At 52.0% G+C, this 24,659-nt stretch overlaps 1 protein-coding gene across 11 annotated transcripts in view; it reads right to left on the bottom strand.

Annotated features, from left to right (window-relative positions):
- The window catches only part of LOC117089454 (transmembrane protein 119), a 46,003-nt gene that overhangs the window by 14,091 nt on the left and 7,253 nt on the right, over window positions 1-24,659 (bottom strand). For 3 of the 11 annotated variants that reach the window (XM_033220736.1, XM_033220734.1, XM_033220737.1), the window contains exons 2-3: window positions 21,385-22,019; window positions 12,202-12,358 (exon numbers count right to left, since the gene is read on the bottom strand). In XM_033220736.1, coding sequence (XP_033076627.1) covers window positions 12,202-12,358; window positions 21,385-22,014 — 787 coding nt within the window. In that variant the 5' untranslated portion in view covers window positions 22,015-22,019. The remainder of the gene's footprint in view (window positions 1-12,201; window positions 12,359-21,384; window positions 22,020-24,659) is intronic. The other 8 variants (XM_033220740.1, XM_033220735.1, XM_033220743.1 and 5 more) reach the window with 5 other exon arrangements.

Genomic DNA, 24,659 nt, shown 5'->3' with positions numbered 1-24,659 from the left:
GGCTCCTCGTTCATCCCAAGAGACTCACATTCCACGTTCTCTAGTTCAGGGGGCCTGTTGGGGGGCCCGTTGGGGGGCCCGGCCGGGATGCTCCTGTGGACTGTACTACCATGGTTCCCAGAGGCGCAGGCAGGCCTGTGGCATGGAGCAGGCTGTGCTGCTCACTTGTAGCCTGTAATTTCAGAGGCCTAGAGTGGCACCTGGGCCCTCTGCCCAGCCGGGAAGGGATTCAGAGACCTCACCCTGTGCCCGCCGTGCAATTAGCCCCTGGGGTCCCCACCCTGGTGGGCAGCCATGGCTAAGGAGGCAGGGAGGGTGAGGGGAAGATCCACTCTGCCTCAGTCTCTGCCAGGGTCCTCCCCATCTGCTCCTCAGGTGGCCGCCCTGCCCACCACAGCCCCTAGCTCCAGCCCCTCGTGGGTGCAGGACCTCTTCTAATTACACAGCCCCAGTGGCCACTGGAGCCTGTCCTCTGGGCAAAAATAGGCCAAGCCTTTCATGTGGCAAGAGAGGCCTGGGCTGTGGCCCCATTACAGCCCAGGCCTGGCCTTTGGAGGGACACCCGTGGAGTGGCCTCCCGCCTGGCACTCCAAGGAGGCAGAGTGGCCTTGTCCCTGAGGATGCTGGCAGAGTCCCGAGGTGGGATGGGTTTTTCTCCCACCCTCTTTGCCTCCCTGGCCATGGCTGCCCAGCATGGTGGAGCTCTAGGTGTGTTGTGAAACCTCCCTGGGCCTCAGTTTCCCCACCTGTAAACCAGACATTTTCACTTATTCCCCAACTGTTGACTGAGCACCTGTGTGTGCCAGGAACTATGCTGGGCACAGAGAGAGAGCAATGAAGGAGGCAGATGCTGCCACACCTTCACTTGGGCTGTTCCTCTTGCCTGAAGCACTGTCCTCCACTGCCCCTTTGCCTGACGACTCCTACGCACCCTGTATCTATGTCATCACCACCTCCAGGAAGCCCTCCCTGAATGCCAGCCACTGGAGAGGGCGACCAACAGCCTCCTCTACACTCCTTTGCCCTCTGGAATCCTAGCTTTGAGCCCTGAGCACACTGGGCTGTAATGCCCTGTTTACATGTATCTCTAGATTGGGAGCTTCTCAAGGCCAGAATCCAGGCCTTTACTGTCACCGTATCTGTGTCACCCACACCTGGAATATAGTAGATGATCAATAAATGCCCTCCCACTAGCCAGTGCAACCTGCTCATGCTATATAGATGAGGAAACTGAGGCTCAAGGAGGACACAGGATTCATTGGGGATACACTGATACTATTTTGCTTATTTGTGGGTTGATTCAACCAATATTTACTGGGCAACTGCTCCACACCAGCTCCTGCATGGACACTGCAGGGCAGCCAAGAGCAAGACAGAACAGACTCCTGCCTCAAAGAGCTCCAGGTAAGGGAGGCAAACAAGAAACAAATCAACCAGCAAAGAGGGAAGGTAGCCCGACGCTGTGAAGTGCTGCCAGGGAGTAGCTGGGAAGCAGGTGGGACAGGTACCTGGGCAACTATTTTAGCCATTGTGCTCAAGGATGGCCTCAAGAGAGAGGTGTTTGAATGGACACCTGCAGAATCAGGAGAACCAGGCATGCAAGAGCAGGAGGAAAAGCTTCCAGGCCAAGGGGATGACAAGTACAAGGGCCATGAGGCAGGAAAGAGCTTGGCATGAAACCTCCTCTGGGGAAATGACTGAGCACTGCTGATCCATTCTTACCAGGGGGCAGTTAGAGCTAGGAAATTGGGAGACTGACATTAGCTCCTGGCTCTGCCCCTCCCACACTGTAACCTGAGCCTCAGTTTACCTTCCTATCCCAGGAAGGGTCAGAGGAGGCATCTGTAAGCTCTGAGGTTCTGTGATTCTCAGTAAATTTTCCACTTGTTTCAACAACCATCTGTCCTCCCACCCCCAGCAAATAACTGGATGCTCACCCACTGCTGGTGGGAGAGAAAAATGGCACAGCTACTTTGGAAAAAATGGTTTGGCGGGGGTTTTTTTGTTTTTTTGTTGTTGTTGTTGTTGTTTTTTGAGACGGAGTCTTGCTCTGTCTCCCGGGCTGGAGCGCAGTGGCCGGATCTCAGCTCACTGCAAGCTCCGCCTCACCGGTTTACGCCATTCTCCTGCCTCAGCCTCCCGAGTAGCTGGGACTACAGGCGCCAGCCACCTCGCCCGGCTAGCTTTTTATATTTTTTAGTAGAGACGGGGTTTCACCGTGTTAGCCAGGATGGTCTCAAACTCCTGACCTCGTGATCTGCCCGTCTCGGCCTCCCAAAGTGCTGGGATTACAGGCCTGAGCCACTGCGCCTGGCCGGTTTGGCGGTTTTTATATAGTTAACCATCCACTTCTCATCTGACCCAGCAATCTCACTCCTAGGCATTATCCAAGAGAAATGAAAACACACATCCACACAAAGACACAAACACAAAAGATAAAAGTGTCCATGGCGGCTGGGCGCAGTGGCTCAAGCCTGTAATCCCAGCACTTTAGGAGGCCGAGACGCGTGGATCACGAGGTCAGGAAATCGAGACCATCCTGGCTAATACGGTGAAACCCCGTCTCTACTAAAAAATACAAAAAACTAGCCGGGCGAGGTGGCGGGCGCCTGTAGTCCCAGCTACTCGGGAGGCTGAGGCAGGAGAATGGCGTGAACCCGGGAGGCGGAGCTTGCAGTAAGCTGAGATCTGGCCACTGCACTCCAGCCTGGGCGACAGAGTGAGACTCCGTCTCAAAAAAAAAAAAAAGTGTCCATGGCAGCTTTACGCATAATAGCAAGAAACTGGAAGCAGCCCAAATGTCCATCAACAGGAGAATGGATGCACAGAGGGTGCCATGCTTGCATGATGGAATACTACTCACCAGTGAACAGGAACAGGTGTGGACGAATGCCACAGACACGTGGAGCAAAAGAACTCAATCCAAAAGAACACACATGTCTCCATGAAGTTCTAGAACACAGGCAAAACTAATAGGCCAGGCAAGGTGGCTCATGCCTGTAATCCCAGCACTATGGGAGGCAGAGGCGGGGGAATTGCTTGAGTTCAGGAGTTCAAGACCAGCCTGGGTAACATAGTGAGACCTCTGTCACTACAAAAAAATTTAAAAGTAGCCAAATGTGGTACTAATCACCTGTAGTCCCAGCTACTCAGGAGGCTGATGCAGGAGGATTGCTTGAGCAAAGGGGTCAAGGCTGCAGTGAACTATGGTCACGCCACTGCACTCCAGCCTGGGCAACAGAGCAAGAAAAGAAAACAAAACAAAACCAAGCTATGGCATCAGAAATCAAAACAGCAATTACCCTTAGGGAATACTGCCCGGGATGGGCACAAGGATCCTTCTGGGGGTGTACCTGTGTAAGATCTATACCTGGTTAGTGGTGGTTAGGTGGGTGGTTAGTGGTGGTTAGGTGGTTAGATGGGTGGTTAATGGTCATTCGGTGGGTGGTTAGTGGTCATTAGGTGGGTGATTAGGTAGGTGGCTAGTGGTCATTAGGTGAGTGGTTAGGTGGTTAGGTGGGTGGTTAGTAGTGGTCAGAGGTGGTTAGGTGGGCAGTTAGGTAGTTAGGTGGGTGGTTAGTGGTGGTTGGATGGTTAGGTGACTAGGCGGGTGGCAGGGTGTTTAGGTGGGTGGTTAGTGGTGGTTAGGTGGACGGTTAGGTGGTTAGGTGGGCAGTTAGTGGTGGTTAGGTGATTAGGTGGGTGATTAGTGGTGGTTAGTGTTGGTTAGGTGAGTGGTTAGTGGTAGTTAGGTGGGTGGTTAGTGGTGGTTAGGTGGGTGGTTAGTGGTAGGTGGGTGGTTAGTGGTGGTTAGATGGGTGGTTAGTGGTGGTTAGGTGGATGCACACATGGAAAAATCAAGCTGTAGTCTTCAGATGTGTTCCCTTCATGTAGGTTATGACTCCCTTAAAAGGTTTTTTTTAAATAATAAAGCACCCTGCATCCCTTTCTTTCGGGGAGAGTGACCCCCCCCGGCTGAAGGCCAGGGATCTCAGAGCTTCCGGTGGCTGCAGTGGCCCGGCCAGCTGCACACTCCATGTCAACATTTACATTCCCCAGGGCCTAGTGTAAGATGCGGCTTCATCAGCCCAGCATGGAAGCCAGATGGGCCCGGCAGGAATGTGTTTGCTCACCGCACTGCAGACCTGGCCTTGGTGCCCTGCTCTGCTAACTGTTCACTGGTGCCCTTGGGCCAGTCGCTACCAGGAGCCTCACTGGCCAGCAGGAGAAGGAACAGAGGCGGTGCTGCTGAAGACGATTTTCGGCCATGGTAGAAATAGGGGTCCTGTGTGTCTTTGAGTCCCTGAGCGGGAGAGGGGCTAGTGGAGAGTCAGAAGCAGTGAAGGCTTGAAGCTGAAATTAAGGGGCCCTGAGCTACCCAAATTCTCAGGTAAGTCACCTCACATTTCTCCTGCTCTCCTCTACTTCCTTGCTTTACATGAAAACCATCTCTTCCCTCTTCCTCTCCCCTCTGCTCCCTCCTCCTCTTCCCTTCCTTTCTCTTCTCTCCCCTGCCCTCTTTCCCTTCTCTTCTCTTCCCTCCCTTCTCCTTCCTTCCCTCCTCCCATCCTCCCCCTCTTCCTCCCATCCTTCCCCTCCATCCTCCCCTCCTCTTTCTCTCTCCCACTTCCTTTCCCTTCCTTTATTCCTCTCTCTTTCTCTCTCTCTCTCTCTCAACAACTTATTAAGCACATACTATGCACCAGACACTTTCCAGGCAAAGAACAATACAGATTAAAAATCTCCACCCTAGCCGGGCGCGGTGGCTCATGCCTGTAATCCCAGCACTTTGGGTGGCAGAGGTGGGCAGATCACCTAAGGTCAGGAGTTCGAGACCAGCATGAGCAACATGGCAAAAACCGGTCTCTACAAAAAATACAAAAATTAACTGACCACGGTGGTACGCACCTGTAATCCCAGCTACTCAGGAGGCAAAGGTGGGAGGATCTCTTGAGCCCAGGAGGTCGAGTCTGCAGTGAGCTGTGAGCATGGGTGACCTAGCAAGACCCTGTCTCAAAAAAAAAAAAAAAAAATCCCTGTCCCAGCCAGGCACAGTGGCTCACACCTCTAATCCCAGCACTTTGTGAAACCAAGGCAGGAGGATCTCTTGAACCCAAGAGTCTGAGACCAGCCTGGACAACATGGCAAAACCCTGTGTCTACCAAGAAAAAAAAAAAAAATAGCCAGGTGTGGTGGTGAGCACCTGTAGTCCCAGCTACTTGTGTAGCTGAGGCTGAGTAGGGACGATCACTTGAGCCTGGGAGGCGGAGGTTGCAGTGAGCTATGATTGTGCTACCCAATAGAGCAAGACCCTGTCTCAAAGAGAAAACAAACAAACAATCCAGGTTCCCAGAGGGACCTCACAGAAGAGGGCTGAGCGTGGAAAAGCTTGCTTCGTGAGGCCCCGAGGTCTGGAGGAGGTGGGAGTCAGTACGGAGGTAAACAGCAGGGGTGGGTGGCCTCCATACAAAGACCCTCAGGAGGCGGGCCAGCGAGCAGCGAGATGCTCAGAGGAGGAGCCCCAGCGGAGGGAAGGGCAGTGCTAAGGTCCTCAGATGGGGGCGCCTACGTGTTCTGGGAGTGGAAGAGAGCCTGGTGTGGCTGGAACAGAGTGAGCTGGGGGAGAGTGGGAGAATGTGGGGCTTCTGCAGGCATTGGCAGGGGTTTTGGCTTTTTACTATGAGTGAAGAAGATCAACCATGGGTCCCCGAGTGTGTAAAGCTTCCCCACTCCCTTCCTCTCCTTGCATAAAGCCCCCTCGTCCCCTTCCTCACTGCCCCGCCCCCGTTCACACACACACACCCTCTGGGGACCCTGATCAAGAGACAGCGCAGGGCCCCATCTCTGGGGAATGGAAGGAGCTCTGCAAGAAGACCCCACGAAAGTGACCAGCCTGGCCAGCGTGGTGAAACCCTGTCTCTACTAAAAATACAAAAGTTAGATGGACGTGTTCGCTTGAACCCTGGAGGCGGAGGTTGCATTGAGCTGAGATTGGGCCACTGCACTCCAGTGTGGGTGACAGAGCAAGACTCTGTCTCAAAAAAAAAAAAAACAAAAAACCCCATGCAGGCCATGAGTACCACAGGCCTCCCTTGGCCCCTTCCACACCTGACACCAGCTTCCAACCCAGCTGTGGCTAAAATCTTGGCACCCCGGGGTTCCTGACCAGCCACCTCTTCCAGGCAGCTGCCACAAGTCAGCCTTCTGCCCCTGGGCCTAGGAACAGCCTCACAGAGAGGGTCTTCCACGACACCCAGACACACCCACCAGTGGGAAAGAGCCATATCGGGGGTGGCAGCATGGAGGTCAAACCATCAGGATGAGCCAAGACCACCTGCCCTTCAGGGACCTCTGAGTTCTGCTGCTTCTGAGCTGGATGACCTTGAGCTAAGTTACTCAGCCACTCTGACCCTCGGTTTCTTCATCTGTTAAAATGGAGGTAATAACATCCACTTCTCTGGGTTCTTGTGAGAATTCAGTGAGCCCTTGGCAACTGGCACTTGATAAATATGCTAATAAAAATAATAGTAGCAACAGTAGTGACACCTGGACGGAGAGTCTTTTTTTGTTTTTTTTTTTGTTTTTTTTGAGTCAGAGTCTCGCTCTGTCACCCAGGCTGGAGAGCAGCGGCGTCATCTGGGCTCACTGCAACCTCCACCTCCCAGGTTCAAGAGATTCTCCTTCTTCAGCCTCCTTAGTAGCTGGGATTATAGGCGCCCGCCACCATGCCCGGCTAATTTGTGAATTTTTAGTAGAGATGGGGTTTTGCCATGTTGGCCAGGCTGGTCTGGAACTCCTGGCCTCAAGTGATCTGCCCACCTTGGCCTCCCAAAGTGCTTGGATTACAGATGTGAGCCACCGCGCCCGGCTGACAGAGAGTCTTTATCACACCATCTGGGCAGCAGCTAACACAGAAGCCTGGTATACAGCAGGCACTCCACAAGGCTACAGGGTGGAAAGTGACACAGCAATCAGTCACCCAGCCCCTATCCTCGGGGGAATGTGCGTGCAGACCCAGGGCTCACCTCCCCACTTCAAACCCACAGCCCAGCTGGGGCTCAGGGGTGCATGAAGCCAATTGACCTCCCCAGGGCTGACTCCAGCCCTTGTGAATTGGACACACGTGGGTGCTGGCCAGGGGGGAAGGGCCCCAACAGCTGGAAACATCTGCTTTGAATTGTCGGTTGGAAGCACGGGCCAGGCGGCCAAGGAATTTGTGAGCTAATTTTAGGCCACAAGACAGCTCTGCAGGGCGGGGTCTCACTCCCCAAACCACAGGGGCGGGGGCTGTGGGGGCTGTGGGGACATGGAGGCTTCCACAGTACTCCTCGGATGGTCCACGCTGACCCGGCAGCCAGGAGCTCTCTCTCCCAGGATGAACATTAACTGGCACCGACTGTGTGCCAGGCTGTCCATGCTCACTCCACCCTCCCAAATCCCTAGGAGTAGGAAAGATGCTTCTCCCCATTTCCTGGGTGAGGAAGGGAGGCTGCCAGAGGTTAGCAAGTTGCCCAAGGTCATGCAACTCCTAAGCAGTGGAGCCAGGATTCGAACCAGGGTCGCCTGACCCAAGCCTTAAACCTAAGGCCGCCCTGCTCTCTGCCCCTGCCACTTAAATTTTGTCAGTCCCATTGCATCGCCTCAGCCCCCATGCCCTCTGCAAAGCCTCCCTTGCTAATCCCTTTATTCAGATGTTTCCTGATTCCCTGCCGTGTGCCAGAAGCCAGGCAGGGACAGGGAGAGAGTGGACATGAGGGACAGAGGCCCCACCCGCAGGCAGTGCAAATCAATCTATCAACATCACTCTGACCATCACCAGTGCCTTGAAAGGAAAAGGGGGTGTCCTAGTGAATATCTGGGAGCAGGGTTGCAGAGTGGGCCTCTCTGAGAAGGTGACATCCAAGCCGAGGCCCAGAGGATGAGAAGATGCCAGCCGTGCAGACATCTGGGAACAGGGCCCTGGGCAGAAGAAACAGCAAGTGCAAAGGGCCTGAGGCAGCACTACCTGAAAAAGAGCAAGACACCTCATGGAACCGGCGCAGAGTGGGAGGTGACAGGAGCTTTTCTACACCCATCCAAGCAAGATGACTGTCAACAGATGAGATGGCATCTGAGCTGGGCAGGAGTCAGGGCCCAGAAGCTTCTGTTGGTGGGATCGGACAATTCTGCTAGCCCACGCATTAGTTTGTATCCAGAGATTTGCAGAGGCGCTGCTGAACCTCTCCGGAAAATCGGTTGAAGCCTGTGCCTCTCAGGGGCTTGGAGGTCAGGCAAAAAGCCAGATAACAGGAACTCCAGAAAGAGCGGCCTCAGGGGAGTAGCGGGCATCTCAGAACCAGGGCTGAGACTGGCCACCGTTACGAGAACTCACGCTCCCTCGGCCACCGGCAGGGTCCCTGTGCCTGTGAAAGGGGCTGTGCTTGTGCTACTTTTGTGCTTAGCTCTCCCTGCCATGGGGCCCTTTCCTTTCTCCTTTTTTCTTGGCAGGAGCAGCAATAAGGCTGTCCCGATGCACATCTTGGTGTGGCATTCTGGTTCTGCCAACCTTGGGTATAGGTGTGCCTGGTTCTGGGGGGCCTGTGCGTGTGCTAGAGAAGAGACAGCAATCACTGCAGCCTTCCAGCCACCAAGACATGTGCAACGAGCATGTTCATAATGACACAGAAGCCCCTCTGGGTTTCCAGAAATCTTTGGGAAGGGGGGTTCTGGGGATCCCACACTGCCGAAGAGGAAGCCGCAGAGCTGGGTTTCTCTACCATGGCACTTTCAGACTTCTGTGCTGTAGGGGGCTGTCCTGTGCACTGTGGGATGTTGAGCAGTATCCCTGACCACCACCCACCAGATGACCCCTGATTGTGACAACCAAACATGTCTCCAGACATTGCCAAAGGTCCCCTAGGGGGCAAAATCATCCCCGGGTAAGAACCACTAGCTCAGAGCACTCCTGTTTGGGCATTAATAACTGGAGGATAATGCCCGGGGCCCCTAGATTTCCTAACACTTCGGGTTTCTTTCTGTCCATTTGGGAATATTAGAAAAACACAGAAAAGTTGAAAGAAGCAAATCAAGCTCACCCAAAATCCTACACTCAATGGCTAACCTCTCTTAATAATTTGGTATATATCCTTCTGGTCATGTTTTCTTTATACTTGATAATCCTACTAGCCATGATTTATGGACTTACCTTCTAGCCACGATTTATGGAGGACTTACCTTCTGCAAGGCATCATGCTAAGTACTTTCCATGCTGGTCTCATTAAATCCCCCCAACACTCCTACAAGATGATACTATTATTATCCCATTTCACAGATGAAAAAACTAAGGCTCAGAGTTCATTTAACATCATGTCATGGGCATTTTTCCACATTATCCTTCAAAAACATCATTTTCAATTGCTGAATAATGTTTGATTAATCAGACACCTGGGGCTGCCTTATTTTCTTTACTTCTTCCAAGTTGCTGGCATATTCCACAAACATTTCCTGGGTCACCTACTCTGGGCTAGGATCACACTAGAGGCTGAGGGCAAAGATGAGTCACAACTCCTTCCCACAAGCACACACCATTTTATGCCCAGGGACTGTGTAGGCGAGTGCATGAGTGAGCGGTCCAGAGACCTTGTGCCCCTAGATGCTCAGCAATCAGGTCTCTGTCCACTTCTACCCCCAGGGGGCAGTGCAGCATGATTACTGCAAAAGTCCTCAAGGCTAACCAAGTTTGGACCCGAATTCACACGACGCACAATGCCTCAAACACCAGTTCGATCTTTTGTCAATTGTCTCTAGGGGCAGTTGGGCTACATCGTTGAAAGACATTAGAAATAGTTGTTCACCAGTGGCTCATGCCTGTAATCCCAGCACTTTGGGAGGCCAAAGTGGGCAGATCACTTGAGGCCAGGAGTTCCAGACCAGGCTGGTCAACATGGCAAAACCCCATCTCTACTAAAAATACAAAAAATTAGCTGGGTGTGGTGGTACACACCTGTAATCCCAGCTATGTGGGAGGCTGAGGCAGGAGAATTGCTTGAACACAGGAGGTGGAGGTTGCAGTGAGCTGAGATCACGCCACTACATTCCAGCCTGGGAGATAGAGTGCGACTCTGTCTAAAAAAAAAAAGTTGTTCACACAGGAGCTGTTTGTCATTATCTGGTTTCTCTCCCAGTGGATATAAAAAATATTCCATCATGTGGGGTGTGAGAACATCTTTGCCATTACCAAGAGGGGTCATATTGGAAAAGGCTCGTGTCCTTTTCTGAGGAGTGCCACCTCTCCCCACGGCTGCAGGTCCCGCCTCTGGGCAGATGTAATCACAGTCCTGCCTCCAGGTTTTCCCTCTCTCCCAAGCTGCAGCCTCCTGCTGCCTGGTGGGAGGCCTCCCTCGGGTCAGTACCCATTACATCAACAGGGTTCATTCACCTGCACTCTGCAGGCCAGGCTGGAGTGTGGTAGTGCAATCATAGCTCACTGCAGCCTTGACCTACCAGGCTCAAGCAATCCTCCCACCTCAGCTTCCTGAGTACCTGGGACTGCAGGTGTGCGCCACCATGCCAGGCTAATTACTTAATTTTTTGTAGAGATAGGGTCTCGCTATGTTGCCCAACCCAGGCTGGTCTCGAACTCCTGGCTCAAGTGATCCTCCTGCCTCAGCTTCCCAAAGTGTTGGAGTTACAGGCGTGAGCCATGGTAACATACGATCCGGCCAGGCTGTATGTTATATTGTGTGATTCCGATGATAAGTTCTGGAAAAGACCAGTGGTTACCCTTGGTGGGGAGGGAATGATTTGGAGGGGCTTGCAGGGACCCTCTAATATGATAGAAACTTGTCTTATTTGGGGGAAGCCATTGATAGTCTCTGAGCAGGGGAACAGCCACAGAAGGGAAGGACATTCACAGGGGACTTCCAGGAGGTGTGGCTTCCTTGGGCTTCCCCGTCACCCAGTCCCTGGGAGGGGCAGGGAGAGCAGCTGGGGCAGCTCCAAGGAGCATGCCCAAGGCCCTCTGCCCTCGCACACGCCTTGGGAATTCCCCCCAGTTCTGCTTCTGGCTCCTTGAAGCTGTCCCTCCAGCGGGGAACTAATACAGATGGCTCCCATCTCATAGAAGGAGAAATCGGGGCCTGAGAAGGTGGTGGCATGCCCAAGGCCTCATAGAGTGAGTCCAGGGGTGGTGGAAGGAGGCAGCCCCCTCTGCTCCCTCAGCAATCTTTGGCACCACCTCCTCCCTGGCACCCAGCTCTGTAGAGGCTTTGTGGATGGGCAGTGCCCAGTGGCTGCCTCCCAGTGATCCCCTCTCCCAGCTGGGGATGCTGTGAGCACAGAGTGGCCTCCAGAGAGGAGCTCTGTGGCCAACGAGAAGTCACGCCAGGACCTGGCTTGGAGAATTGGAGATTTGGGGATCCAACCCCTTCTCAAGGAGTCAGCCTTTGGTGACTGGTGGCCCCAGAAAGTCTTAGGATTTTACTCCCCAGTCTGTGATTTTTCATGCTGTGTGGCCTTAGGCAAGTCACTGAACCTCTCTGGGCCTCCTTTTGCTCATCCATAAAATGAGGTTAAAAATAAGACCTAACCTCACAGGGTAGGTCGACTTCTGCTATTGTCAAGGATAATTGTTAGGCCGGGCGCGGTGGCTCAAGCCTGTAATCCCAGCACTTTGGGAGGCCGAGACGGGCGGATCACGAGGTCAGGAGATCGAGACCATCCTGGCTAACACAGTGAAACCCCGTCTCTACTAAAAATACAAAAACTAGCCGGGCGAGGTGGCGGGCGCCTGTAGTCCCAGCTACTCGGGAGGCTGAGGCAGGAGAATGGCGTAAACCCGGGAGGCGGAGCTTGCAGTGAGCTGAGATCCGCCACTGCACTCCAGTCCGGGCAACAGAGCGAGACTCCGCCTCAAAAAAAAAAAAAAAAAAAAAAAGGATAATTGTTTACAGTGCCCCAGGCACTATGACCATCCCATGTTACAGATGAGGACTGTGAGGCTCAGAGAGACAGATGGCAAAGACAGAACCAGGCATCTGATTGACTTCTGTCTCCTTCCCAAGTCTTCTGGGGAATGAAAAATCCCTGCCTTGTGTGACTCTTATCTGAGTGGGAAGGACAAATAAGCAGTGGCTGCTTGGTGGCATGAGCAGACACAGAGGTGCCCACTCTACACATGGAAACATTGAGGCCCCAGATGGAGGAGGAATGATGTGGAGTTACCTGTTGGCCAACGACGCTGGTCTCTGTGCCCAGGACTGGGGCAAAGACGGGTGAAATATTGCCCCACAGGAAGTAGGGCGATGGGAGATGAGCAAAGGAGGAACCCAGAGACATGGCTGGATCCAAATAGATCTCCAGGGCCTGGGGTAGCTGAGCCCTAAAAGTGGAGACAAAAGGCAGAGAGGGCAGGAGGCGTGGGGCATGGCTGGGAGGAGTGAGAGGGCCGGATTGCCCAGACAGGCAGACGAATAGGTGAGTGGGTAGCAAGTGAGGAAGCCGGAAACTTCCTGTGGACTTGGGCAGTGGGGAGCCATTGATAGTCTCTGAGCAGGGGAACAGCCACAGAAGGGAAGGACATTCACAGGGGACTTCAGGAGGTGTGGCTTCCTTGGGCTTTCCCATCACCCAGTCCCTGGGAGGGGCAGGGACAGCAACTGTGGAGCTCCAAGGAGCATGCCCAAGGCCCTCTGCCCTCACACGCGCCTTGGCAGACCTCTGGGCTCACACAGCCTCGTGAATTCACCTGCTTGCCTGCTTGCTTATTGGTTTGCTTGCTTCTTAGGGTGTATTTTACACACAGTAAAAAGCACCAGTTGTAAAAATGCAGTTCAATGAGTTTTGGCAAATGCAGACACCCGTATGACAACCAACCAGACCAAAATAAAACATGTTTCCATCATACCAGAGGGTTCCTGCGAGCCCCTCCTAATCATTTCCCAGCCCCAAGAGTAACCACTGATCTTCTCCAGAACTTCTTATCATTAGAATCACGCAACATACAGCCCAGCCGGATTGTATGTCACCACGGCTCACGCCTGTAACCTCAACACTTTGGGCAGCCAAGGCAGGAGGATCAGTTCAGGAGTTTGAGACCAGCCTGGGTTGGGCAACATAGCAAGACTCCCATCTCTACAAAAAAAATAAGTAATTAGCCTGGCATGGTGGTGCACACCTGCAGTCTCAGCTACTCAGGAAGCTGAGGCAGGAGGATTGCTGGGGCTTGGTAGGTCAAGGCTGCAGTGAGCTATGATCACACCACTGCACTCCAGCCTGGGCAACAGAGTGGGACGCTGTCTCTAAAAAGAAAACAAATACAGCCCTTTGTGTCCAGCTTCTTTCAGTCAGCATGGTGTCTTCGAGACTCGTCCATGCTGGCGTGTGAATCAGTGCATCGCTCCTGTTTATTCAGAATAATATTTCCTTGCATGGATGGACCACAATTTATCCATTCACCAGCTGATGGATATTTGGATTGTTTTCAGTTTGGGGATCTTATGAACAAAGCTGCTGTACACATTTGTACCAGACTTTGTATGAACATCTCTTTTCATTCTCTTGGGGAAATATCTAGGAGTGGGATTTCTGGCTTGGATGGGGAGTACATGGTGAGTACATGTCTAACTTTATAAGAAACTGCCCAACTGGTTTCCAAAGTGGCTGTATCATTCTGCATTCCCACCAGCAACATGTGAGTGTTCTAGCTTCTCCACATCCTCACCAGCACTGGCTGTTGTCAGTCTTTCTAATTCTAGTCCTGCTGGAGGGTGTGAAGGGGCATCTAACTGTGGCTTTAATTTGCATTTCCCTGATGGCTAATAACCTCAAGCATCTATTGCAACAGCTTTCCTGGAACCTCCACCTGGAGGTTGAGCAGACCCTGAGACTCAACTTGGCTGAACCCCAGCTCAGGATGCTCCTCTCACCAGCCCTGCAACCTCCTTCCATGGCTTTCCCAGCCACCCCGTTGCACCCCCATCAGGACAGCTGCCCAAGTCAGAAACCTGAGATTTCAACCTCCTTCTTCCTCACTTCCAACCCATCAGCAACTCCTACCCTTCCTTCTTCCCAATTATCTCTCAATTCCACAATTTCTTTGCACCCTGCTCTAGTCCAGGTTCTCCTCATCCTCACACAGCCTCTTCCTCCTCCTGGCTCCTTCCAGCTGCCCCACCTTGTCCATTCCCCTAGGGCAAACTCCTGTGCCCATGATATTGTTCCCACTGCCTGGAACTTTCTTCCCTCTATCCCTTCCCTCCCAAGTCAATAACTCTGTGTCCTTCAAGTTTCAACTATGATTTTTCTAACCCATGCTCCCTAGCTCTGGTCCCATTGCTCTCAGCATTCTCTCCTCTGGGCTCAGGGCCCAGCCATAATCTGATCTTTTCCTGGGTGATTATTTAATCAATCTGTGCCCCTGTAGACCATGAGCCCCAAAGGGGTCTCAAACTCCTGGCCTCAAGTTATCTGCCCACCTTGGCCTTCCACAGTTCTGGCATTACAAGCCTGTCCTACTCACATGGCATCCCAGGGCCTCTCACAGTGCCTGGTACATTACATAGTAACCGGTGGCTTGGTTGAGTGGCAAAGAGAGATGGGATCTGGGGAAAGAATTTGGGGAGCCCCTGCCAGATCCGCTGCTGGATGAAGCACCCCCAGGGTGGCAGCCCCAGCCTGTAAGAGACAAGGGATCTGGAACAAACCGAGCCCATCATCCCCCGCCCCCATTTCCTGTCTGCCCTCCTTCCTTCCCTGCTGGCGGAGCTGAAGTCAGCACAGCGTGGTTTCCTACCCGTGCAACCTGCCAGCGCAAGTGGTTCGGCTTTCTGAACCTCAGTTTCCCTGGCAAGAAAATGGAACAATCATTGCAACCACATTATGGGGTTGAGTCCTAAATGAGATAATGCAGCCAAACTGTTTGGCAAGGCACTAGGTATGCAGTAAGTGCTCAGTAAAGGCCAGCTACTTGCCCCCGGCCATCCCTCTTAGTCCTAGGCCCCAGCTCTGCTGTGTTGTGTTCTCTGCAATGAGAGGGCTGTGCTGTACTCGGTTACCCTCCCAAATAACAGCGCCTTCCCTCAGCAGCCAGGAGCCACAAAGGGTGACTAATGGGGGACTTCCAGGAGCCAGGGCAGGTCAGCAGGGCTGAGGCTTTGGGGCGTGGGATTCCCCTAGAACCCCGCTGTGATCTCGAGGACAGCATGACACAGTGGCAAGATCCTGGCTTTCAGGCCTGGGTTCCAATCTCAAATCCTCTTCATGACCTGGGGCAGGTGACTTCACCTAGCTCTCAGCCTCAGTTTCATCTTCTGTAAAATGGGGAGAATACTAGAACCTTCTGTGAGAGCTGTTTGAGGAGATTCACAGGGATATTGCAGCTGTGTGTGTGTTAAGGATGTGTTTGCTGAATGGATGAGTGGGGTGATTCAGGCTGGCAGTCCTCAAGGGCATGGGAGGCCCAGGCAGGAGGGGAGGGCACCGGGCTGTGCAGGAGCCAGACTCTTATCTGCTCATGAGAGCTAATCAGCAAAATTTTCAGAATTTTGTGTCAGTTGTTTAATAAACTAAATTCTATTATATTAAAAGCCAAGGTCATCAATACTCAAAACTCACTAATTCCTAATAATTGTACTATATTATTCGATGATCGATGCTCTTGTTACTAACATTTATCGTATCATTGACTATATAATGGTTGGTAGCTCAAAATCGGCTGTGGGAGTATTTTCATGGAAGACATTGGCAAACGCTACAAATCAGGCCTTTTTCCCATTGGAAGCCAGTTGTTAAACACTTACCAGCACGCCACTGGCTCTGGGGCTCCTTCCGGGCTAAATGATCAAGTCTGGACCAAGGGAAACGCAGGCTTCCATCTGCTCTAAGAGCTGGCGGCGGGCGCCCCCTGGTGGTCGCTTCAAGCACTCGGCTTCGCCCACCCTGAATGAAATTCCACACCTTGGAGAAAGAGAAAACTGTAAAGGGAAGGTAGCCCTCTTCCAACGCAAATGGAAAGCTGTGGTTACACAGCATCCTCAGGAGCTGTCAGGGAATAGGGGAAACTCCCAGGAAGACAAGATGACAAGATCCCTGGGGAACAACTCAGAGGTCCCCATGTCCTTCAGCCTGAGTCCACAACCCCCTGCTGTGGAGCCTTCAGCTCCTCTTCTCTGATTTTTCTGATCCCTCCCAAAGGAGAGGTAGACTCAGTCTCTCCTGACCCGTCAGCCTGGCGACCCCGGGTGTTGACTGACCCAGCCTATGGCAGACACTCCCACCCTCTTCCATCAGCACCCCAAGGACACTTTGAACACACCTGCCTGGGTGTATCAGATTTGATCCTTCTAGAAGTTCAGGGGAGGAGATAGACACTGCATTTCCAACATGTGTGGGCCCTCTCCCCACTCCTCCCCAATGCTGTCCCATGGCCCCTCCCCCTGACAGCTCTTTGCTGCCTTTCCCTTGTCTCTTCATCCAACCCCTCTCTCCCAAGCCGCAGTCCACCCCTGCCAGACTCAACCTTCTCTGTGAACTTCCCTTTTCCAGGCTAACTTTGGGGGCAAGAAAAGAAGTCCTTCACTTCCAAGGAATAGGCCATTGAAGGTATTTTTTTTCTTTTTTCTTTTTCCTTTACTTTCTCTCTCTCTCTTTTTTTTTTTTTTGAGACAGCTTTTCACTGCTGTTGCTGCCAAGGCTGGAGTGCAATGGCATGATCTTGGCTCATGCAACCTCCACCTCCCAGGCTCAAGTGATTCTCCCATCTCAGCCTCCTGAGTAGCTGGGACTACAGGCACAAATCACTGCACCTGGCTAATTTTTGTGGTCTTTTTTTTTTTTTTTTGTAGAGACAGGGTTTCACCATGTTGCCCAGGCTGGTCTCAAACTCCTGAGCTCAAGCCGTCCTCCTGCCTTCGCCTCCCAAAGTGTTGGGATTACAGGTGTGAACCACCACACCCGGCCGGAGGTATTTTTCAAGAAGAAAAATAAAGATTATCCCCTGAGATGACTTTTATTCCTCTCCTAGAAGGTAGAACAGAGTCTGTTTTAAGCAGTAGCTTCTTTCTCTCTATATGGAAATGACTGGAAGGTATTTGGGAGCAGAAGACCAAGAACTCTCTATATCCTAGTTTTCTAATCTGACTGAAACTGCCTTTGCAAAAATTATAACTGAGGAAATTATGACAGTGAAAGAGACCAGACCTAACAGACTCCATCTTGCTTCTAACCGTTAAGCTGTCCTTGTTCATTCCTTCCCAAAGTTAGGCTGAACTAACTTTGGGAAAAGAATTCAGTTCATGTTTTGACTCTGAAACAAAATTAATAATATCTTTTCCCCCTGAAAAGATCCCCTTCTTGCCTGGGGACCAGTCTGCCTTTGCAGGACTAACACATTAACTGCAATATTAAAAATTATGGTTTAGGGGTCATGCAGCCTCTGGCTCCAAGACTCTAAGCCTCCCCAAATTGCTTCTGGGGATAACATCAGTATTGTAAAACCTAAGATCACTGCTTGAGATATTTTGCAGACCCTGCACTGGATGGATCAGTTGACACCACCTAGACTGGTATTCTGGCTCAACCAGTTCCGCCGTCGCACCCACGAGCAGAAGACATTAAGAAAACCTCACTGCGACCCCTGTGATTCCATCTTCAACCTGACCAGTCAGCACTCCCCACTTCCCAAGCCCTTACCCACCAAATTGTCTTTAAAAACTCTGATCCCGGAATGCTTGGGTAGATTGATTTGAGTAATAAGAAAACTCCCTTCTCCTGTACAGCCTGCTCTGCGTGAATTACTCCGTCTCCATTGCAATTCCCCTGTCTTGATAAATCGGCTCAGACTAGGCAGCAGGCAAGGTGAATCCCTGACCCTCTCAAGGTAGTGTGGGTTTTGAATGGGGTAATGCAAGTGTTGCTTAAATAGCAGGGCCAACCTGGTTTACTGGGGCTGAGTTTCACGGAATATGGGACTTTCAGTGCTAAAATCAAGAAATTCCCGGGCAAACTGGGACGACTGGGTCACCCTATGCTTAAAATCAGACGTCGGCAAACTGACAGAGCCGAAATGAGCTTGCCGCCCATTTGTAAATAAAGCTTTATTAGAACACAACCATGCGCATTCATTTGTGGATGTATTGTCAATGGCTGCTTTTGTGCTACAAGGGCAGAGTTGAGTTGTTGCAACAGAGGCTACGGTGTTGTAATAGCTAAAGCCTATAATATTCACTGTCTGGTCCTTTAAGAAAAAGTTTGTCAGCTTGAACTTTTCCATTTGACAGCAAGTCAGTGCTTCTGTGAGTTGTACAAAAGGTTGCAGGCTGCATCTAGGCTCACCAATAAGCTACTGGCTGTTAATGGGAGACAGAGCCTGAGTGAAAAGGAGAGGTCAGGGTGAGCTTCTGGAGAGTGGGAAGGATTCTGTGCTTGGCCAAGCTTTAATCAGTCAGGCCCCCGAGTCGTCTCCTAAGCCCGTCTGTGCACTTCCTTGTAAAATCCAGTTCTGGGCCAGGCGTGGTGGCTCACACCTGTAATCTCAGCACTTTGGGAGGCCGAGGCGGGCGGATCACCTGAGGTCAGGAGTTCGAGACCAGCCTGACCAACATGGAGAAACACCATCTCTACTAAAAATACAAAATTAGCTGGGCATGGTGGTGCATGCCTGTAATCCCAGCTACTCAGGAGGCTGAGGCAGGAGAATCGCTTGAACTCAGGAGGCCGAGGATGCCGGTGAGCCAGATCGTACCATTGCACTCCACCCTGGGCAACAAGAGCGAAACTCCATCTCAAAATAAATAAATAAATGAATAAAATCCAGTTCTAGCAAGAACTCTGCTAAGTCAGCTTAGCAACAACCCTTCCCTCACCACTCCGTATCTGATCACTTCCTATATCTGATCACGTTCCTCATCTGCCACCATCCCCCAGGTGATGTCTGAGCACCCTGGCCTGCCTCCAGTGTGAATCCTGTTAGGTCAGTGTAGAAAATGACCGAGAATCCATCCCCAACAGTCAGTTTAGCCAGAATTCCCCTTCCCCTGATGTTTCCTCTGGGTAATTTTCCAACTGCAGATGTCCAACCCTGCTCCCGGCTATCAGTTCCCATTTGCCCCTGCTGTACTCATAGTTGAGCCCAAATGCCCCCACTGCAAAATCCCATAGCTGCAGTCCCTGCAGTGATCGAGAGAGTCTCCCTCACCTTAAACAAAGTCTTCCTTACCATGCTTTAACAAATGTCATTGAATCTTTTTTTTTTTTTTTGAGTCTTACTCTGTCACCCAGGCTGGAGTGCAGTATCGTGATTTCAGCTCACTGCAACCTCTGCCTCCCGGGTTCAAGCAATTCTCCTGCCTCAGCCTCCCGAGTAGCTGGGACTACAGGCACGTGCCACCACACCCCACTCATCTTTGTATTTTTAGTAGAAACAGGGTTTCACCATGTTGGCCAGGCTGGTCTTGAACTGCTGACCTCGGGTGATGTACCCACCTTGGCCTCCCAAAGTGCTGGGATTACAGGCGTGAGCCCCCGCTCCCAGCCCCCTTTTTTTTTTTTAACAGGAGGATAGATTGATGTTTAGATGGATATTGGTCTGAGGTTTGGGGGGGACCAAACTGTGGGCCAAAACTGGGTAATGGAGGAAGTGGAATAAAGTGGTCACTGGTGGGGAAAGGGCAGCCCTCCCTCTGGCCCCCAACAGCCTGAACTTTTCCCGGCCACCCAAGGATGTACAAGACCCCCCGTTGTCCAAGAGGCAAAACTGAAGTCAACCTAACAGCCCATGAAAGAGGCTTCCTGGGGGGCCAGGGGCTGAGGGTGGACAGCTGAGGACCAGCCCCCACCCTGCACTGAGGGATAGAGAATTCCGGGAAGGCTGCCTGAAGGAGACAGCCTTGATACCTGGAAGGATTCAGCTATGGTTTTTCCGTCACACATTTATTGCCAGCACTGTGCCTGCAGTTGGGATACTGCAGTGAACCAGAGTCCACCCTGGAAAGTGGCCACAGGGGAAGGCAAGAGAGGACGGCTGGGGGGTTACTTGTCTCTAGAGGGAAGCTTCTTGGTCCACACAGTCCCAAAGAAAGGTCTGCCCTTGGGCCCACGAAACCCATCCCAGCCCTCACAGGCTGAGCCTCACCCTGGGTTTTCCCAGAGAGGTGCCCAAGAAGTCCCAACCTGCCCCGAGTCAGAGGAGTAGCAGGAAACAGCCTCAGGAGTCTGTCACTCTTCAGTACTCCTCCTTTAGAATGTCCACTTCCTGTTTGGTGACCATGACAACCAGAAGACAATGGCGGTGCGTGTGGGGTGGGGGAACTCCGTCTTCCTTGGGTACGTAGGGAGGAGACTCCAGTGACCAGGAGAAGCGGGGAGAGCCATGGGAGACGTTAGAGGGACCCAGATAAGATGGGGGACAGGAAAAAGGAGAGAATCTCTCTCAAGTAAATGGCCTCCTTCCCTGGACCTCGGCTGAAATGTGGCTGGAATGTGACCGGGCTTCATTTGAGGAGGGAGGAAAGAGGTAGCTCCACTTGCCAGTCTGCTTGGCCCCAGGCTGCTTTTGTCCTGTTGGGGTGGCCAGGGCTCCTCCCCTGAAGATCCCCATCCCCAGGGGTCTCCAAGGAAGCCCAGAGCTGTGGAATGAGGTCTGGGCCCTCAGGGGAGACCCAGGAGAGACCGTGGAGGCTGGGGTATTGCCAAAACAGATGGCAGAGGGAGCTAAGGGAGGAAGCTGTGCAGGGTGAGGTCATCCCCGTCACGGTCCTCCCCGGGCTCTGGCGTCAGGCCCTGGCTCTTGGCCTTGGGCAGGCCCCCATTGGCTGTGGCGGAGGACCCCTCACCCCCATCAGGCAATAGGGACGAGATGCAGACCATCTCGGTGGGGGAGTAATTACGCACGGGGTACATGTGGCCCTTGCGGGAGAGGCGGACTGCCAGCACCACAGTGCACACGAGGAAGATAGTGGCCACCAGCGCCAAGATTAGGATGGCCAGCAGGCACTGCTTCACAGAGATGTGGTCTGGGGACCCCACTGGGTGGTTGATGGACAAATTGCTGGCTGCCATGGGAATGCCCTTGTGAGTAACAGAGGACACAGAAAAGGGTATGAACAGACCCCTTTTGGTAGTAGGTTCCATGGACAGGGCCTCTGTGGCATTGGGTTCTGTGGACAGGGCCTCCATGGCATTGGATTCTGTGGACAGGGCCTCTGTGGCTGCTAGTGGAGTGGTCTGTGCCTCTGTGGCTATGGGTTGAGTGGTCTGTGCCTCTGTGGTTGCCAGAGGAGTGGTCTGTGCCTCTGTGGCTGCTGGTGCAGTGGTCTGTGCCTCCGTGGCTATGGGTTGAGTGGTCTGTGCCTCCGTGGCTATGGGTTGAGTGGTCTGTGCCTCTGTGGCTATGGGTTGAGTGGTCTGTACCTCTGTGGCTGCTGGTGGGGCACTCTGTGCCTCCGTGGCTGCTGGTGGAGTGGTCTGTGCCTCTGTGGCTGCCAGTGGAGTGGTCTGTGCCTCTGTGGTCACCAGTTGAGGTGTCTGTACCTCTATGGCTGCCAGTGGAGTGGTCTGTGCCTCTGTGGCCACCAGTTGAGTTGTCGGTGCCTCTGTGGCTGCCAGTGGAGTGGTCTGTGCCTCCGTGGCCACTGGTTGAGTGGTCTGTGCCTCCGTGGCTGCTGGGTGAGTGGTCTGTACCTCCATAGCTGCTGAATCCATGGACAGGGTCCCCATGTTGGCCAGCTCCGTGGTCAGCTCTGTGACTGACCCTCCTGTATCCAGGCCAGTAGAATGCCTTGCAGCAGGCTCCACAGTGGTAGACTCAGGGGTTCCAGGCCCAGTCAGAGGAGTGGTGTTGGTGCTGTAGCTCAGTATTTCTGGAGGCTCCGTTTCTGGCAGGAAATCATAATCCAGGTACTCATATTCAGTGGCCTGTCTCCGGTTCCGGGCAAGCAGGGGACCCAAGGCTTTCTCGGCTTCATCTGCCCAGGTGTCCCACAGCTGCAAGCTGCTGCCAGGGCCCAGTAGGATCAGCAGCAGGAGGAGTTGCAGAGGCATGGCACCTGGGGGGAGACAATGGGTGGAGGGACATCAAGACAGCTTCACCCTTGGGCTTAGCAAGCACCCTAGACCACCACCCTCTACTGCCACAGCTGGAAGCATGTCTGGTCTGGAGCAGGGGCTGCGGATTTAGGCATCCCTGACATGCCTGGGATGGAGAAGACCCTCAGCTAGTAGCAGTTGTTATTATTACTAATCAACATGAATAAAGCCATCCAAGAGGGCCCTTTAACTTCTTCTAGATATGCATAGAAATTGATTTGTCTCCCTCTCCATTTTTGTTAAGCCACTTTATTTGTGGACAAGACAATCCATTGGGGTGTAGAAAGAATTAGTGCTTTGCTTCTAATTCTATTAACTTTTTATGTCACTTCTTTTTTTTTTTTTTTTTTTTTTTTTTGAGATGGAGTCTTGCTCTGTCACCCAGGCTGGAGTACAGTGGCGCTATCTCAGCTCACTGCAACCTCTGCTTCCCGGGTTCAAGTGATTCTCCTGCCTCAGCCTCCTGAGAAGCTGGGATTACAGGCATGCACCACCACGTTCAGCTAATTTTTGTATTTTTAGTAGAGATAGGGTTTCACCATGTTGGCCAGGCTGGTCTCGAACTCCTGACTTCAAGTTATCCACCCACCTTGGCCTTCCACAGTTCTGGGATTACCGGCATGAGCCACTGCACCCGGCCTCATGTCACTCCTTCTTAATTTCAAGTATTGTATTATTTATAATCTATCATAAGAGTAAAGTAGTACCTGCATAGAATCCATAAATAGATTAATTGCCCGCTTATGAAGTCCATAAGCAGAAGAGTTTGGAAACCACAGACCTCCCAGATACAGCTGCTTATTGGACCTTTGAGGCCTCTTGGAGTCTGATTCTTCCTGCTGCCCCCTCTCCCTGCCCACTGCCAAGCCACCTCTACATGCCTGTCTTCCTCCTTCTCCTATCTTTCTTCCACCCTCCCATAGCCCTTGCCAGTCCTCAGAGTCTCCTTTTGTCTCATTCCTTCTCAATGTCTTGGCTTGGTCCCATGTGCTTTGGTGGTGTTCTCACCTGCACAATGCACAACAGGGATGACGGTGCCTACTTCATAGCCTATTGTGAGGATAAAATGAAGGGATGCATGCAAGACCCTTAGCACTTTGTTTGCATGACAACCTCTCAGCAAAGGTTGACTGATTTAGTTCTTTTAATCAACCTGCACTGTAAGTCTTCAAGGGCCCAGAGCCATTCAATTACACACTCCACGGCCAGGAGAAAACTCAAATCTTTTCAGAACAGCCCTGCTCTCAGGGAGCTTATGGTCACTGAGTGTGCCTGTGCGTAGGATCACTGTCTATTCAGAGACTCTACATTGTCCTCCCTACTAGGTAGCCAGAAAAGACAGCGCCTCTTGTTTGGCCATCTCATTGACCTTTCTTCTTGGCATTGTGAACACCTGTGCTTTCTTATTTGCTCTCTCTCCCCTCATGTTCTCCTTGGCACTGGCTGGTGTTTACAGAATTCAAACTTTTGTGAGGAGAATCCTATGGTGAGTGACAGCCACGTTCTGGGGCAGGATTCAGATATTCCTGCATTCCCTGGACATAACGCCCTTCAGCAGCACACAACCCTTAGAATAGTGTCTGATGCAGAGCGGGCATTCAAGAATGGCACCTGGGCAATTTCCAGTCTCTTCCTTTGTACTTCATTCACATGATCTGGAGGAAGGAGCAGCTGCTCATCATTCCTCAGGTGACTATAACTCACTCACAGGCCCCTCACCTTCCAGGTTCAATCTGTCCTCTTTCACGTGTTAGTTAGAATTATGTTGGTTTCTTTTCTTTTTTCTTTTTCTTTTTTTTTTTTTTTTCAAGACAGAGTCTCGCTCTGTTGCCCAGGATGGAGTGCAGTGGCATGATCTCGGCTCACTGCAACCTCTACCTCCCGGGTTCAAGCAATTCTCCTTCCTCAGTCTCCCAAGTAGCTGGGACTACAGGTGCACACAACTATGCCCAGCTAATCTTTGTATTTTTAGTAGAGACAGGGTTGCACCATGTTGGCCAGGCTGGTCTCAAACTCCTGACCTCAAGCGATCTGCCTGCCTCGGCCTCCCAAAGTGCTGGGATTACAGGCCGTGGGCCACCATGCCAGGCCTATGTTGGTTTCAAATATGCAAATATGATCACATCTTAAACTAATTTATTCCATTTATTAATTGACTTATTTATTTTAGAGACAGAGTCTCACTTTGTCGCCTAGTCTGGAGTGCAGTAGTGCAATTATAGCTCACAGCAGCCTCGACTTCCTAGGCTCAAGTGATCTCACCTCAGCCTCCTGAGTAGTAGCGACTACATGCACACGCCACCATATCCGGCTAATTTTTAAATTTTTTTTGTAGAGACGGGGTCTTGCTATGTTGTCCAGACTGGTCTCAAACTCCTGGCCTCAAGCAATCCTCCTGCCTCGGCCTCTCAAATCACTGATATTACAGGCATGAGCCACCACACCCAACCCACATCTTAAAATAATTTCTTAGGCCAGGTGCAGTGGCTCATGCCTGCGATCCCAACTCTTTGGGAAGCCAAGGCAGATGGATCACCTGATGTCAGGAGTTCAAGACTAGCCCAACCAACATGGTGAAACCCTGTCTCTACTAAAAACAC

Source organism: Trachypithecus francoisi, unplaced genomic scaffold, assembly GCF_009764315.1.
Source record: "Trachypithecus francoisi isolate TF-2019V2 unplaced genomic scaffold, Tfra_2.0 Lachesis_group11, whole genome shotgun sequence".
In the NCBI taxonomy this organism is placed as follows: Eukaryota; Metazoa; Chordata; class Mammalia; order Primates; family Cercopithecidae; genus Trachypithecus; species Trachypithecus francoisi.
Note: the sequence above shows the minus strand (reverse complement) of the source record. Positions and strands in the feature narration are given on the sequence as shown.